At 45.6% G+C, this 15,197-nt stretch overlaps 1 protein-coding gene across 1 annotated transcript in view; it reads left to right on the top strand.

Annotated features, from left to right (window-relative positions):
• The window catches only part of LOC101350828 (maltase-glucoamylase, intestinal), a 250,622-nt gene that overhangs the window by 193,865 nt on the left and 41,560 nt on the right, over positions 1–15,197 (top strand). Inside the window, exons 12-22 of the mRNA XM_023736869.1 lie at positions 746–877; positions 1,026–1,142; positions 2,381–2,494; positions 3,975–4,059; positions 5,737–5,854; positions 6,977–7,148; positions 9,112–9,228; positions 10,046–10,200; positions 11,612–11,696; positions 12,443–12,499; positions 12,962–13,086. Of these exons, the coding sequence (XP_023592637.1) occupies positions 746–877; positions 1,026–1,142; positions 2,381–2,494; positions 3,975–4,059; positions 5,737–5,854; positions 6,977–7,148; positions 9,112–9,228; positions 10,046–10,200; positions 11,612–11,696; positions 12,443–12,499; positions 12,962–13,086 (1,277 nt within the window). The remainder of the gene's footprint in view (positions 1–745; positions 878–1,025; positions 1,143–2,380; positions 2,495–3,974; positions 4,060–5,736; positions 5,855–6,976; positions 7,149–9,111; positions 9,229–10,045; positions 10,201–11,611; positions 11,697–12,442; positions 12,500–12,961; positions 13,087–15,197) is intronic.

Genomic DNA, 15,197 nt, shown 5'->3' with positions numbered 1-15,197 from the left:
TTTTAACCACTGTGCCACCAGAGGCCCCAGAGCAAGAGTTAATTTCATTCTGCGCCTCCCCTGTTTTCTTAAGTGAAATTAGGAAAGAATCACACCAAAGCAGCCTGGAAGTAGGAAGGAAGAAACCATAGAGGAAAGGGGGGAAGAGGGAGGAGAGATAGGCCCCTCTGCCTTCATCTTGGATGTAGGTAGGAGGTGTTTCTGACAGCCTTCGTGGCTTGTCGTAGTTGTGGGATTTCTTTGCTTGATTGGTTAGGTTTTTAATGCCAGAGAACCTGGCAACCAGGGTAGAATGAAGTAGTTAACCCTGATTGCAGGGATGGGTGCAGGCCTTAGGGGACAACGGGTCATTTGCTCTTGGAATTACTATCAGAAAAGAAGCACTTGGATGCCAGGGACTGACTAAGAACTCAGATCAAGGCCCAGCACAAAGTGGATGCTTAATGTGAATAGTAAAAACTCGTTTCCATGGATTCCTTTCCTACTCAAGGTGACTTCCTGTGTGTCAGAGGGGAGCTGTGCTCCACACGGTTTTCAATGGCTGATTTTTTTGAAAGTAGATCCTCAGGTCTTTCTTCCGAGGCACCTGCGGATAGACTCGAACTACTAACCTTTCAGTTAGGGGCTGAGCACATTAACCACCTGGGGACCCCCAAACATGAATAATCAAGATGACAATTTGACCAATTTGCTTGAAAATGTAAATTCCTAGACACTAAATTGTGGACACTGTCTATTCTTTCAGGATGTTCAGCATGCCGATATTGATTACATGGACCGGAGGAAGGACTTCACTTATGACCCAGTCAGTTATGGAGGCTTCCCCGAGTTTGCTAAGGAGTTACACAGTAATGGACAGAAGTTGATCATCATTGTGGTATGTGGCACCCTCTCATTTTCCCCTAAATCTGGTACTTGCTACTTTCTTGTCATTACCCACCTCCTGCTTCCCATGTCCCAATTCCCTGTCTCCCTCCTGGACTTCTATCTCAAGGCTACTTTCTCCTTTGTGTTTCCCCTCTTAGGATCCAGCCATCTCTAACAACTCTTCCCTAAGCAGCCCCTATGGCCCGTATGACAGGGGCTCAGATCTAAAGATATGGGTGAATGCTTCAGATGGAGTGACTCCACTCGTCGGGGAGGTAACTTAATGGGGGATCTGGGGGCTGGTGGGGGGACTGTGGCAGTGTGTGTGTGTGTGTGTGTGTGTGTGTGTGATGTTTTTGTTTCAGATTTTCAGATGCCTTGTATATGTTGTTGTTAGGTGCCGTTGAGTTGGCTCCAACTCATGGTGACCTTATGTTTAAGAGAACACAGCTTTGCCTGGTCGGTCCTCAAACCTATGTTTGTGCCCATTGTTGCAGTCACTATGTCAGTCCATCTCGGTGATGGGCTCTTTCTTTTTAACTGACCCTCTGCATGTATACACCTGACCCAAACTCATTGCTGTAGAGTCAATTCCAACTCATAGTGACCCTATAGGAGAGAGTAGAGCTGCCCGACAGGGTTTTCAAGGAGCAGCTAGTGGATTCGAACTGTCGACCTTTTGGTTAGCAGCTGAGCTCTTAACCACTGTGCCACCAGGGCTCCCTTTCATTCTCTGCCAACCACACTCCTGTCATGTCTAAGCCCCTATGATGATAGCTCACACACACAGTGACCACTTCCTCATCTCCCATTCACTCTTCACCTGACTGCATCCATCTCCTGACCCATCCCACCTCACTGACGCTGCTCTGGAATGGCCCCCAGCCAGCGACTTGCTAACTGGAAAATCCCACAGAATGGTTCCATTCTTCATGCTACTCGATTTCTCTGCAGCATTGGACACATTTGACCATTTCTCAAACCTTTATTTGTCCTTGTTTTCCACAAAGGTGTTATCTGCTGGTCTGTGTCTAATACCTCAGACAGCCCTCTCTGAGTACATAGTGTTGGTGAGGAGTTGGGTAGGAAAGGAGAGGGATGAATACTAGAGGCTTAGGGCCCACCTGGTGATAGGCAGCTTCAGCTTTTAATGGGCCAGTCGACATTTATACAGTACTCTCCCCCTTGCCTATTCCTGGAATTAGGAGTAGAGAAAGCAGGAGGGAAGAGGGAACCGGAGTTGAAGTCTGGCAAGTTAGACGACGCCTTCATCCATGGACTTATTCATTAAGGACTTAGCCATTATTTTTACAATAAATTTTATCTCAGGTGACTGTTTGACTCCTCTGAAGTTTATTCTAAGCATTCAGAGAGCCCAGCATTCCTCCCTGAAAAGGTCATGTCCCTGGGCACCTCTGTTCACATGATGATATTAGTAGTTCTTTGCAAAGCACTGTTTTACTCTATATTCATTTAATTTACTCTCATGAGTGTTTTTCTTTTCCTCTTGCAGGTCTGGCCGGGAAGAACGGTGTTTCCTGATTACACCAATCCCAAATGTGCTGAGTGGTGGGCACAGGAATTGGAGCTTTTCTACAGTCAAGTAGAGTTTGATGGAATATGGATTGTGAGTTCTTTTTTTAAAATTACTTAATTTATTTTGTTGTTGTTGTTGAGAATATACACAGAAAAATGTATACCAGTTCAACAGTTTCTGCATGTACAGTTCAGTGACATTGATTACATTCTTTGAGTTGTGCAGCTATTCTCACCCTTCTTTTCTGAGTTGGTCTCCCCCCATTAACATAGACTCACTGCCCCCTAAGTTTCCTACTAATCTTTTGAGTTGCTGTTGTCAAGTTGAAGATTTGAGTTCTTAACAATCTGATTATTAGGTGGCTGATAATCAAATTGGCTTTGTCTTTGTCTGTATTTTTGAGTTATGGAACATAGGGGAGAGATGAGGAAAGAAAGGTGAGGGACAGGAAATACAGCAATAAATTCTTAGGTTTCTCTGTCTTACTGTTCAAATAATCTTAACAAAACATGTAGCTAAGACTCAAGATCAAAATGTTAGAGCTGGAGAGAAACTCAGAAATGTTTTTTCTGAGTCCAGCCCTGCTCTTACAAATGAATGAGCTGAAGTCAAAATAGGTCACATGTTCCTTACATTGTCACAAGGGACATGGATTGTCCAGTTGCCAGTTCAGGATCTTTTCACTTGGACATGTTGAACCAATCGATCAGAACAAAGCACCCAGGTGCATGAAGAACTGTGGCTGCAGTGAGGCGAAATGTCTCATATACTGCCAAACAAAAACAATTGCAACACGGCTGATGTTCAGCAAAATTTATGGAGCTGTGGCATTGAATTTTTTCTGTTTATAAGAGAAATGTAGAAAATTCAAACAATACAGAAGGCTAAAAAGATCAAAGCAAAGTTCCTCTAAAGTGTCATCAACCAAAGACATTGACCATCAGAATTTCGGTATGTGTCTTTCCAGACCCATGATTCTTACTGCTGTGGTGCGCGGGCTTTCTCTTCTGTGTATGTATATGTCTTTGTGTATGTGTATCCATTGTTACATTAGCCCTGGTGGCACAGTGGTTAAGCGTTTGGCTGCTAACCAAAAGGTTGGCAGTTCGAATCCACCAGCCACTCCTTGGAAACCCTATGGGGCAGCTCTATTCTGTCCTGTAGGGTTGCTGTGAGTTGGAATTGTTTATGGCAAAGGCTTTGGTTTTGGTTTCATATATATAAACACACGTATACGTACAGGTATATATATATATGTATATAATCATATTAAACAAAACTATTTTGAAGTCTTTTTTGTTGTTGTTTAATATGTTTTGGAATTTGTTTTCTATGATTTTAGACAAATATCATTTTGAAGAGACTTTAAGAAATTTCTCCATGACGCCTTCAATGAGCAGAGAAGACAGGAATATTTTTTTCACCCCATGTACACAAATATTCCTTTTAGAAAAGAAATATCTGGAATTATTTCTGTGCTCTTTTAAAAAAAAAAAAAGAAGACACCATTAGTGCAACATAGTGGGTGTGTTACTTTTTCTCAGCTGTTTTTCATCTCTTCGTCTTGTAGGATATGAATGAAGTTGCCAACTTTGTTGATGGTTCGGTTTCAGGATGTTCCATAAGCAATCTGAATTATCCCCCGTTCACTCCCAGTAAGTCTTGGTGTGGTGGGCCTGATGAAAGTGGCAATGTGTGTTGGATATTTTAAGTTCATAAAGATGGATATGGACAGTCTGGCAAGGGAGTTTGTGCAGAAATGTGCATAGGGAAAGGAATAGGTGGACAATAGAAAAAGGAAACTGTGAAAGAAAATAAAAATGTCCTATGCTTTTCTGGGAGCCCTGGTGGTGTAGTGGTTAAGAGCTTTTCTACTAACCAAAAGGTTGACAGTTGGAATCCACCAGCCGCTCCTTGGAAACTCTATGAGGCAGTTCTGCTCCATCCTATAGGGTCACTATGGGTTGGAATTGACTCGATGGCAACGGATTTGGTTTTTTGGTTTTGGGCACTTTCCTAAATGAGACATGAATCCAAAAGGGACAGTGGAATCCTCCACCTATGGTCTGCGCTGGCTCTAGGGAAAGGATCCAGGGAGGATGTGGTGCAGAAGCCAGAGATTGGTGGTTAGGTGGTCACTCTTGAGTGTGCACTGCCACAGGTAAGGGCTTACCAGGAGAGAGACCAGGAAACCAGGCCTGGACTGCAGGGGAGGGTCAAGCCCAGTGATATCAGCAGTGTGGGGGGCGTGCAGAAACCACAGGAGGAAAGAGAGCCAGAGCCCAGGACCTGGGAGTTCAGGGTCAGAGGCAGCCAGTGTGGTGCTAGTGAGCTTTGATTGACCTTTGATCACCTCTGCCTCCCAGAGTGTGGCCCTGGACCCAGGCATTCGTTACAGTTTGAAAAAAGCTAGAGCCCACAGGCAAGTTGTATCTTGATTGAGAAAGGAATAAAGCTTCTAGATCAAAGCATTTTAGGAAGACTTTCATTCTGGTGTGCAGTCGGTTGCTAATGAAAAGTTTGGAGGTTCAGGTCCACCCAGAGGTGCCTGGTGTTCTACTTCCGAAAATTCCACCACTGAAAGCCCTATGGAGCACAGTTCTCCTCTGACACACGTGGGGTCTCCAAGAGTCAGAACTGACTCAACGGCAACTGGTTTGGTTGGTTGGTTGGTCCATTCCGATGAGAAGATAGACAATCTGGACAGATAGGCCAAAATCCAGAGTTGAGGGCCTTGGATGGGAACGGTTCATACTTCATACTTCCGATGACAGAAGCTGTTTATGTTTTAGTAAGAGGGAAGCGCAAACTCAAATGGTTTTAGAAAGACTAATCTGGCATTAATGTGCATGATGAACTAGAAGACAGGCCAGAAGTAAACAAGCCACAGAGAAGCTACTGCAGTAGTTAGATCCAAATATGATTTGGATCGGGACAGAGTGGGGCATAGGAGTGGAAAAGAATAGATGAAGGAAGGAGAGATTGGGAAGTCATTCTTTATAAGACATGGTCAAGGAAGAGGAGGGATCAGAAATTATGCTTTCACTCAGTTCCTGGACCACTTAGCTCAGTTTGAAGAATTCAGCTTGAACCTCGAGTTTAAGTAGACCCTCTTGCTCCAAATGCCCACCTCTAGGCATAGGAGGGCCCAGTGGGAGGGTGTGTAGGGTCAGCACAATCCATTTCTGTATTGGAGAAACTACCCTAAAGCATGATGACTTACAGGCTGGCCACCATCCATGCCGGCCCAGGGGCGCTACCTTGCAGGTTCTGTGATAGCCGAGGGGCAGGGCATCCCAGGCTCTTGCTGACATTCCCCTCTCTTGCTCCAGAGATCCTGGACGGGTACTTGTTCCGCAGCACCCTCTGCATGGACGCCGTGCAGCACTGGGGCAAGCAGTACGACGTCCACAACCTGTACGGCTACTCCATGGCGATCTCCACTGCCGAGTAAGACCACGCCTGCTGTAGACTGAGTACATGGCCCAGCAAACCATCTTCCTAGATGTCGGGTGGCTTGTGTGCATTATCTTTCAAAAACTCTGCAAGAAAAGTATAGTCATCCTTACTGAATGAATAAAGAAACTGCCTGGCACCTAGGAAGCATGGAATCCAATAAAAATTGTCGAATGTATAAAATGAAAGAATGAATGGATATCTAGAACAAAGGTTGGAAGAAAGAGAGGTGAAGTAACTTGCCCAAGGTCAAAGAGCTAATAAATTGCAGAAGCAAGATTTAAGCCCGTTTCTGCATTTTTCTGAAGCCCATGGTTTTCCCCCATGCCACCTGTATAGACTGCAGTGTGGAGGGTATGCAACTTGTCACTGTCCATGTGTTTTGGGGTTGTAGATACTGGATCAGCATCCTTCTCCTGTGCTCTGCCAGCCTTTGTGTGTGGACTCATGTTCTATAGTGAGGAAAAGATATTGAACATTTACTATACTTACTATAACTGTGACAGCAGGAAACCAGACCCCTCCCCCCACCCCCTCAAAAAAACACCACATTCATACACTAGCAAAGTCGTGGATGTGATTGTACCCATTTTGAAAGTTGAAATTCTATACCAAAAGTTTTTAAAAATATATGTATAAGCATAGACTTTTAATTAAAAATATATACATGATGTATATTTATGCATCATTATAAAAGCAGACACATATGCACACAATTTTGAAATGTGTTTTCTTATTACAGAATGATTGCCAAAGGGTTCTACTTAGAGAGAGTTTAAGTTCCAACAGGCTGTTCATAAATCTATTTTTGCAAAGTCACACAATACGAAAGAAAGGTAGATGTACGTCTATTCTGTAAAAATTGTACACCTCTACTTTCTAGCCTTTTCAAGGCAGCTTTTGAAATTCTTGGACATTATGAGGTTAGTGTATATATAAAACAAAACACCAATGTACTCAGTGGTGCAGACTGTACCTACTAGCAGCTCTCACTCCATTGGGAGAGAACTTGAAGAACGGGGTGTTCGCTTTTCAGATCATTGGTATCGTTGAAGTCCACGGGCTGAGACAAGCTAAGTTCCTACACTGATTCCCAAAATCTCTCTCTGTTTCCAGAGCTGTCAAGACTGTATTCCCCAATAAGAGGAGCTTCATTCTAACCCGTTCTACCTTTGCGGGATCTGGCAAGTTTGCAGCCCATTGGCTAGGGGACAACACGGCCACCTGGGATGACCTCCAGTGGTCCATCCCCGGCATGCTTGAGTTCAACCTTTTCGGGATTCCAATGGCAAGTACCCAAGTTCTCCTGTGAACCTCGATCCCCAGAAAGCCTCATTCTAGAAAGTTCCAAGCCATAAAGCACAGCTCTCCTGCTCACCACGTCCCAGGGATTTAATGTCTCAAGAGCAGGTGCTTCATCTACGTTAGTATGGCTCTGGTGCCACCACGTTCTTTCCTGTGCTGCCTTGTAATGGTAATGCAACCTTGAAATACTATCCCTGGAATATTTCTTCTTATTGAAGCAGAGCATATATACAGGAAAGTGCATATAACGTTAAGCACATGGCTGATGAATTGTGAAAACTGAACACATCATCTGCGAATCCAGCACCCAGATGAATACAGAGAACATTGCCCAAACCCTAAAGGTGGTTTTAGCATCTTGTAGTTAAATTCAACATATATAGAAATTGATCTCCTACTCTGTGTCAGGCACTGAGCTAGGTATGAATGGTGAGGGTGGAGAAAGGTGTAAGTATGGTGACAAAAACACCTTCTCTTCCCCCAAGGGTTTACAATTCAGTACGAGGAGATAGATACAGAAACAAGTAATTATGCAAGCTAAGGAAAAAGTGCTAATGGGGCCAGGTAATTTAATGTTAAGGGAGATTCTGAGAAAGGGACTTATTAACCCTGACAAGATTACATGGGACAAATAGGAAAGAGAGGCAAGAGGTACTGACTGGAAAAGATGGCACTTGAGTTTATTTTGAAAAATGGGTCTGTTTTGTCAGACTATCTGGGGAGAAGGTAATTTTAAAACAGAGATAAACCCAAGGTGAAACAGTAGGAGGGTAGTTTTGTGTCTCTAGGATTGGGGCATAGGATTCCTGGGGAGGCTGGGGTGGAAAATGATGCTGGAAAAGTGGGTTGGGACCAGGTGGTGAAGGGCTAATAGAATAAACAGCAAGGAGACCCTGGAGGTTCTTGAATAGATGAGCGATGGATCAGAGTCTGGCTTTGGAAATGAATTCTGGTAGCGATGTGGTCAAAATAATATCAGCAGTATTGCTGAGCCCTGATGGCGCAGTGGTTAAGTGTTTGGCTGCTAACCCAAAGTTTGGCAGTTCAAATCCACCAGCCGCTCTTTGGAAATGCTATGGGACAGTTCTACTCTGTCCTGTAGGGTCGCTATGAGTTGGAATCAACTCTACAGCAATGAGTTTGGTTTGTTTTTTTCTTTAGTCATCAAAAAGGAGCCCTGGTGGCACAGTGCTTAAGTGCTTGGCTGCTCACCAAAAGGTTGGTGGTTTGAACCCACCAGCTGTTCCATGGGAGAAAGATGTGGCAGTCTGCTTCCATAAAGATTACATCCTTGGAAACCCAATGGGGTAGTTCTACTCCGTCCTATAGGGTATTTATCAGTTGAAATCAGCTCAAGAGCAATGAGGTTTATTCATTTAAAAGCTACTGTATGCTAAGTGGAGCCCTGGTGGCACAATTGTTAAGTGTTGGGCTGTTGACCAAAAGCTTGGCAGTTCGAGTCCACCAGCTGCTCCTTGGAAACCCTATGGGTTTCTGATTACCTACACAGGGTTTTAGTAAGAGGTAGTGACATTTAGCATACCTATAACCCAAAAGCCTGTTGCCTTTGAGTTGATTCTAACTCATAGCGAGTCTATAGGACAGAGTAGAACTGCCTCATAGGGTTTCCAAGGAGTGGCTGGTGGACTTGAACTTCCAACCTTTTGGTTAGCAGCCAAGCTCTTAACCACTGCACTACCAGGGCTCCGTGTATAGGTAATTAGTACCCACTTTAACACAGTGAGGAAACTGAGGCACAGAAGGGTTAAGTAACATACTCGAAGTTGTCGAGCAGTAAATGGTGGACTCAGGTTATAACCCAAGTCTGTCCATGCGGTACTAGCCTTTTCAGTAAGAGGTGTTACCAACCTCCTCTGGGAGATCCCTGGTAGGAGGGAAAGGAAGGTGGTGGGAGTGGGGTGTCCCACTGTCGCTGTGTCCTCTAGGTGGGTCCTGACATCTGCGGCTTCAATGGGGACGTCTCCGAGGAGCTCTGCAGAAGGTGGATGCAGCTGGGAGCGTTCTACCCATTTTCCCGGAATCACAATGGCCAAGGCTACAAGGTGAGGGCCCCAGGAGATATGACGCATAGATTGGGGTGTACATTAGCACTGGGTCTGTCTTTATCCTTGCCAAGAAACCTGTTGAGCCAGCTTCTGACACGGTGCCTCTCTCATACTCATTTGCTCCACTGCTTGCACCTGTAGTGCGCCATTAAATGCCCCATTGACTCATGGCAGCCCCATGTATGTCAGAGTAGAACTGCTCCGTAGGGTTTCCAGTGGCTGATTTTTCAAAAATAGATCACTAGGCCTTTCTTCTGAGGTGCCTCTAGGTGGACTCAAACCTCCAGCCTTTCGGTTAGCAGCTGAGCGCATTCACGGTTTGCACCACCCAGGGGCCCCCATTATTTCTGCTGTTGGCATGTCTGCAGGGTTTCCTCAAACCTCTGTGCACTTTATCTGTGGCACTCATGTTGTAATGAAAATCAAAGACTTCAAAATTACTTAAATGGTAATTTTCTGAGAACAATGCTAACACAAACCCTAGTGATCATATAGAACAGAACAGAACTGCCCCCATAGGGTTTCCAAGGAGCAGCTGGTGGATTCAAACTGCCAACCTTTTGGTTAGCAGCCAGGTTCTTAACCACTGTGCCACCAGGGCTAGAGAGCTAATAATGAGGCAGAAGGAGCTCTTGCTGTGTGAACTGAAGTCCCTTTGCCCGCCGGCATTGCTCAGAGCCCAGTGTGGAGTGGAGGCTCCAGGCTGCTTAGTGATGAAACTCTTGGTTGCCGCCCATGAATGAAGGCTGGAATTCTCCAGGTGCTTTTGTGATTCCACAGCCAAACAAAATTGCAACCACTTGTGTCTTCCCAGGCTCAGGACCCTGCCTCCTTTGGAGCCGACTCCCTGCTGGTCAACTCCTCCAGGCACTATCTGAACATCCGATACACCTTGCTGCCCTACCTGTACACCCTCTTCTACCACGCACACACCTGCGGGCACACCGTGGCCCGGCCCCTGCTGCATGAGTAAGTCCACCTAACCCGAAGCGGTCTTGTTGATGCAACCAGGTAACATTGCCTGTAACATCAGAGTGAAAATTAAAGCAATCAAGCAGTTATTCAGATGTATTTTTCAAACTGGAATAATAATAACCAGAGGCCATCAGGTTGACTCCGACTCATGGCGACTCCAGGTGTGTCAGAGTAGAACTGTGCTCCAAAGGGTATTCAATGGCTGATTTTTTGGAAAGTAGATCGCCAGGCCTTTCTTCCAAGGTGTCTCTGGATGAACTCAAACCTCCAACCTTTTGGCTAGCAGCTGAGCATGTTAACTGTTTGCACCATCCAGGGACTCTCAAACTGGATTACCCAGTTGGTATTTGTGAGGATATTGCTGTCTAGATACTATTCTAGGGGTATTTTTAAGTTTTATAGCCTGCTCCCTTTTGGGAAGAGCGCTGGCCTCAAAGTTGTGGAACTTGCGAGGTCTTTTCTTTGTTCTGCCACCTACTTACTCTGTAGCTTAGACAAGTTGTTTAAGTTCTTTGGTCCTTCAGTCATAATTTACAGGATTTGATAGCTTAATCACAAAGGTCTCTTCCTGCCGTAATGCACTATGATTTCAGGTTCTCGGAATGGGCCAGCTGTTTGTACACAAAGAAGAATATTCTAGAAGATTTCCAGAACTTCAGAATTCTTATTGCTGCCACTGGGCATCTCTAATTCAAGTCTAAAAAAGTTTGCTTAAATAACTTTCCTTGTCAAAATATAGTTGATTCCTCCAAGTATCTGGACACACAAGGCCCTCAGCACATTTTTCCACCATTATATATTCATTTGTTTGTCTAAGTTTTGCCATTTCCTGGAATTTCCCTTTAAAAGGCAGATATCCTAGAAGATAAAAGGGTAAAAGATTATATTATCTGCTGATTTTGACGATCAGATCCATGTCCTGCTTGTAAGCCAAATGAGGTTCTAAAATTTTACTTCTTTTTTTTTTAAAAGGGGACAAGGCATATAGTCATAGCCTGGGATCTCCCAGTAGAGATATTAGGTTGGGAACTTCTGTCCAACCTGAGGGAGGACTGAAAGGCTGCATGGACCGGGAAGAGGCCGAGGTAGTGGGTCTGTCAGTGGGGCAGGGAGGCGGGTTGAGTGGGTGTCAGAATAATTTAGGGGGTTGACCCAGCAGGCATCCTGCCTGTTATGGACAAGTTGGGGGAGAGTGGCCAAGGACATTGACCCAACCCTCAGGGATGGGTCTCTGGTAAAGTTTACAGCCTAGGAAACCCTATGGGACACTTGTACTCTGTCCTATAGGGTCGCTGTGAGTCGGTATCAATTTGATGGTGATGGGTTGTTATGATCGTCGGTAGCATGTACTACATACAACGATGCAGCGCGTAATTTGCTGACGACATCCTTCTCGTGTCTCCAGGTTCTACAATGACAGCAACACTTGGGGTGTGCACCGGCAGTTTCTGTGGGGGCCAGGCCTCCTCATCACCCCAGTTTTGGATGAGGCAAGTCTTCCCACGGGGATACACTTGTGCTCTCTGCTTCTGTCCCTGCTCCGCTCCCTGAGACCTTTCTCTCGTCTGTGCTCCCAGCCCATTTCCAACACCGTGGCCAGGCCAGCCTTGGGCGGGAGGTGCTGTGGCCTTGGGACACTGGGCACCTGATACTCCCACATTTTCTTCTCCAGAAGACTTTTTTTCTTGACCAAGTTCCCAGCTGGTGTAGGACTGGCTGCGGCACCTGGGGGTGGTCGTCGATTCTGACAGCCTATCCTTTCTTGCTTCGTGTTGCAGAGCCAGGAGAAGCAGTGGCTGTCCTCAGAGTCTAGAGCTATACAGGCCCTGGTGGGGTTGTTGCCTCTGCCACTTAGCACCTGTGTGGTTGGGGAGCAAGTGATGGTGCCAGCTCCCTACCTGTAGAAGTGGGAGTAACAGTACTCCTGTTCGGGGCTGCTGGCAGGGTGGATGAGGAAATCCTTGCAAACTTGCAAAGCGGGAACTTTTACCACAGTCTGTGCTGCATTCTTACTAGTTTTTATTATCATGACTCCAAATGTGGTCCCATTGGGATTTTTCTGTGGGTTGCTAAGTTATTGTGTCTCTTATTCCGAGAGAAAAGGAGAAGAAAGGCACAAGAAAGGTCATTTCTGCCTTCTTGTATATGGTTAGAAAGTTCCCCCAGGGAATGCTGGGAAATCCGCTTATCCCCGTCAGAGGCTGGGCCACGAGGACAATGTTCCTTTTACTTTCAGGGTGCAGAGAAAGCGCTGGCCTACGTGCCGGATGCCGTCTGGTACGAATACGAGACCGTAAGTAGTTCTGGCTTTGTGTGAACTTCTTGAGTCCACAGTGGCCGCTGGCATGGGGGTGCTTCGGGGGTGTTTCTGTAACTTCCCAGCAGAGTGGGATGGAGTGAGGCAAGTCACCAGCGTCGGTCAGGATGGAGGGCTGGGAAGATCGTTGTCAGATACCTTACTCAGCAATCAGATACAGACTCAGAGTCCTCATGAGCAAGTCCTGGAGAGGCCTGCAGGCCATCTGAGCTCTGTCAGGACCAGCTTGCTTATCTGGAACTCTCCACTCATAGGCACAGCCTCAGCAGGCATACATGTTCTACAGACCCCCAACTGAGACAAATCCCGTTGTGTCTATTATTGTTCTCCCATCCGGCTGATGTCAGTGGGGAGAGCTGTAGATAGCTCAGCCGTGGGCCCCTGGGGGAGGGGAGTGTGCTGCTCACGCCCACGTCCTTATTTTGTTTGCACACCTAGGGGGCCCAGGTAACGTGGAGGAAACAGCAAGTTGAGATGGACCTTCCTGGAGACAAAATTGGACTCCACCTCCGAGGAGGCTACATCTTCCCCACCCAGCAGCCCAGCACCACGACTGAGGCCAGGTGCGGTGAGGCCGTGGGCTGCCTTTGATCGGTCACTCCCACCCCCAACTGCTGATCACACTGAAGCCAGCGTGCCATGGGGGAGGAAGGGCATTGGTGTGTGTGTTGGGGGGGAGCATCAAACTGTCCCCTGGGTTTCCCTCAGCCCCTTTTGAGGAAGCTGCTGATTTAGAGCTGTGTCTGAGTGTATTTTGAAAGGCCTTATTCACTGTCCTTCCCTAAACCCCCCAGTTTCTCCTCAAAATGCACTGCCTGCCAGGTAATCAGTGTCCTGGTTGGCCCAGTATGGTGCTAGGTTAGCACTCAGAGTTCGTGTCCTGGGAAACCCCTCAGTCCCTCAAACCACGTGGCTAGGCATCCTCCCTGCTCTGACTGGACCATCCTTCCACAGTTCTTATGACTCAGCCACTCCCACTTCTAGAGAGTGGGGTCCCCCCTTCACCCCTGAGTGGCCCACTCCTTTATTCCCGCTGAACTCTCTTTCCCGTGGTTCACGACTGGGTTAAAAAATCACCCCCTCCCAGGAGCGACAAATCTCCCCCATGCCACTGATTTCTCCTTTACGTGCCTTTGATTCTGAATGATAGCCCCCATCTCCATGTGCACTAAGGTGATTGAAGAGATGCACATTTATACCTATGGTCTCTAAAAGTTTTTTTTTTTTTTTTAACATTGGGAATGCTTTGGAGGCTGGAAGTATATCTTTTCCTTAGAACCTTCTTTGCTACCTGAATTTCTCAAACTGTAGACGTCTTATGACACTGATGGAAGATATGCCTAAATCCAACACCAGCTGGTTTCTTTGTCTGTAATTGCTCAGCTTTAGACTGTTCTGCACGCTGATGCCAAAATTATCTTTCTAAAATGAAAATCTCAATTCCTGGCTCCCCTGCTTGAAGTCCAGTCTTGAATTAATAGGGTGTTCAAGGCCAGTCACAGTCTGGTTCCCAGTCACCCTCACTGCTGTACCTCCTGCCACACCTTGTTATTCACCAATAAACCAGCCACGCCAAAAACCTTGTTGAGACTGGAGAAACCCCGAGAGCATGGCCCCCGGACACCCTTTAGCTCAGTAATGGGGTCACTCTGAGGTTCACCCTTCAGCCAAAGATTAGACAGGCTCATAAAACAAGATGAGGCTAATGGGGCACACCAGCCCAGGGTCAAGGACTAGAAAGTAGGAGGGGACAGGAAAGCTGATAATAGGAAACCAAAGGTCGAGAAGGGAGAGTGTTGACAAGTCGTGGGGTTGTCAACCAAAGTCATAAAACAATATGTATACTAATTGTTTAATGAGAAGCTAGTTTGTTTTGTAAACCTTCATCTAAAGTACAAAAAAAAAAAAAAAAAAAAAAATCTTGCTGATATCCAAATCCTATTCACCCATTTTACTGCATGTGGGCATCTGCACCTATTGCCCTTTCTAACATTCTTTTTTTTTTTTTCCTTTTATTTCATTTTGTAGGTGAAAATATGCACAGCAAAGATACACCATTTAAACAATTTCTGCATGTACAATTCAGTGATGTTGATTTCATTCAAGTTACGCAACCATTCTTGCTACCCTTTTCCAAATTATTCTACCACCATTAACTCAAATTTACTGCACCCAAAGTTTCTCATCTAACCTTTTGAGTTGCTGTTGTCAGTTTGATCTCACATAGATCATTCTTTAAAAGGACACAAAGCTCAAGGCAGTCATACTTCAGTAATTAAGTGAAAGTATTGTTTCTTTCAAAGAAGACTTCAGGGGATATTTTTGGTTTAAGTGTTAAGGTTTAAAGATTATCTCGGGGCAATAGTTTCAGGGGTTCATCCAGCTTTAATATCTCCAGAAAGTCTGGATTCCATTGAGCATTTGAAATTCATTTCCCCCACTTTGATCATGATTCTTCTATACAATGTTTGATCGAAATATTGGGTAATGGTAGCTGGGCACCATCCAGTTCTTCTGGTCTCATGGCAGAGGAGCCAGTTGTTCATGGAGGCAGTTAACCACACATTCCACTTCCTCCTTTGATTCTTGGCTCTTCTTCCTCTGCTGCTTCATGTGAATGGAGGCCTGGTGCTTTCTTAATGACCCTTCAGATTAAACCCAGATTTCATCTTCA

The sequence above is a fragment of the Trichechus manatus genome, unplaced genomic scaffold (genome assembly GCF_000243295.1).
Source record: "Trichechus manatus latirostris isolate Lorelei unplaced genomic scaffold, TriManLat1.0 scaffold00093, whole genome shotgun sequence".
NCBI lineage: Eukaryota > Metazoa > Chordata > Mammalia > Sirenia > Trichechidae > Trichechus > Trichechus manatus.
This window is presented reverse-complemented; position numbering and strand designations above follow the sequence as displayed.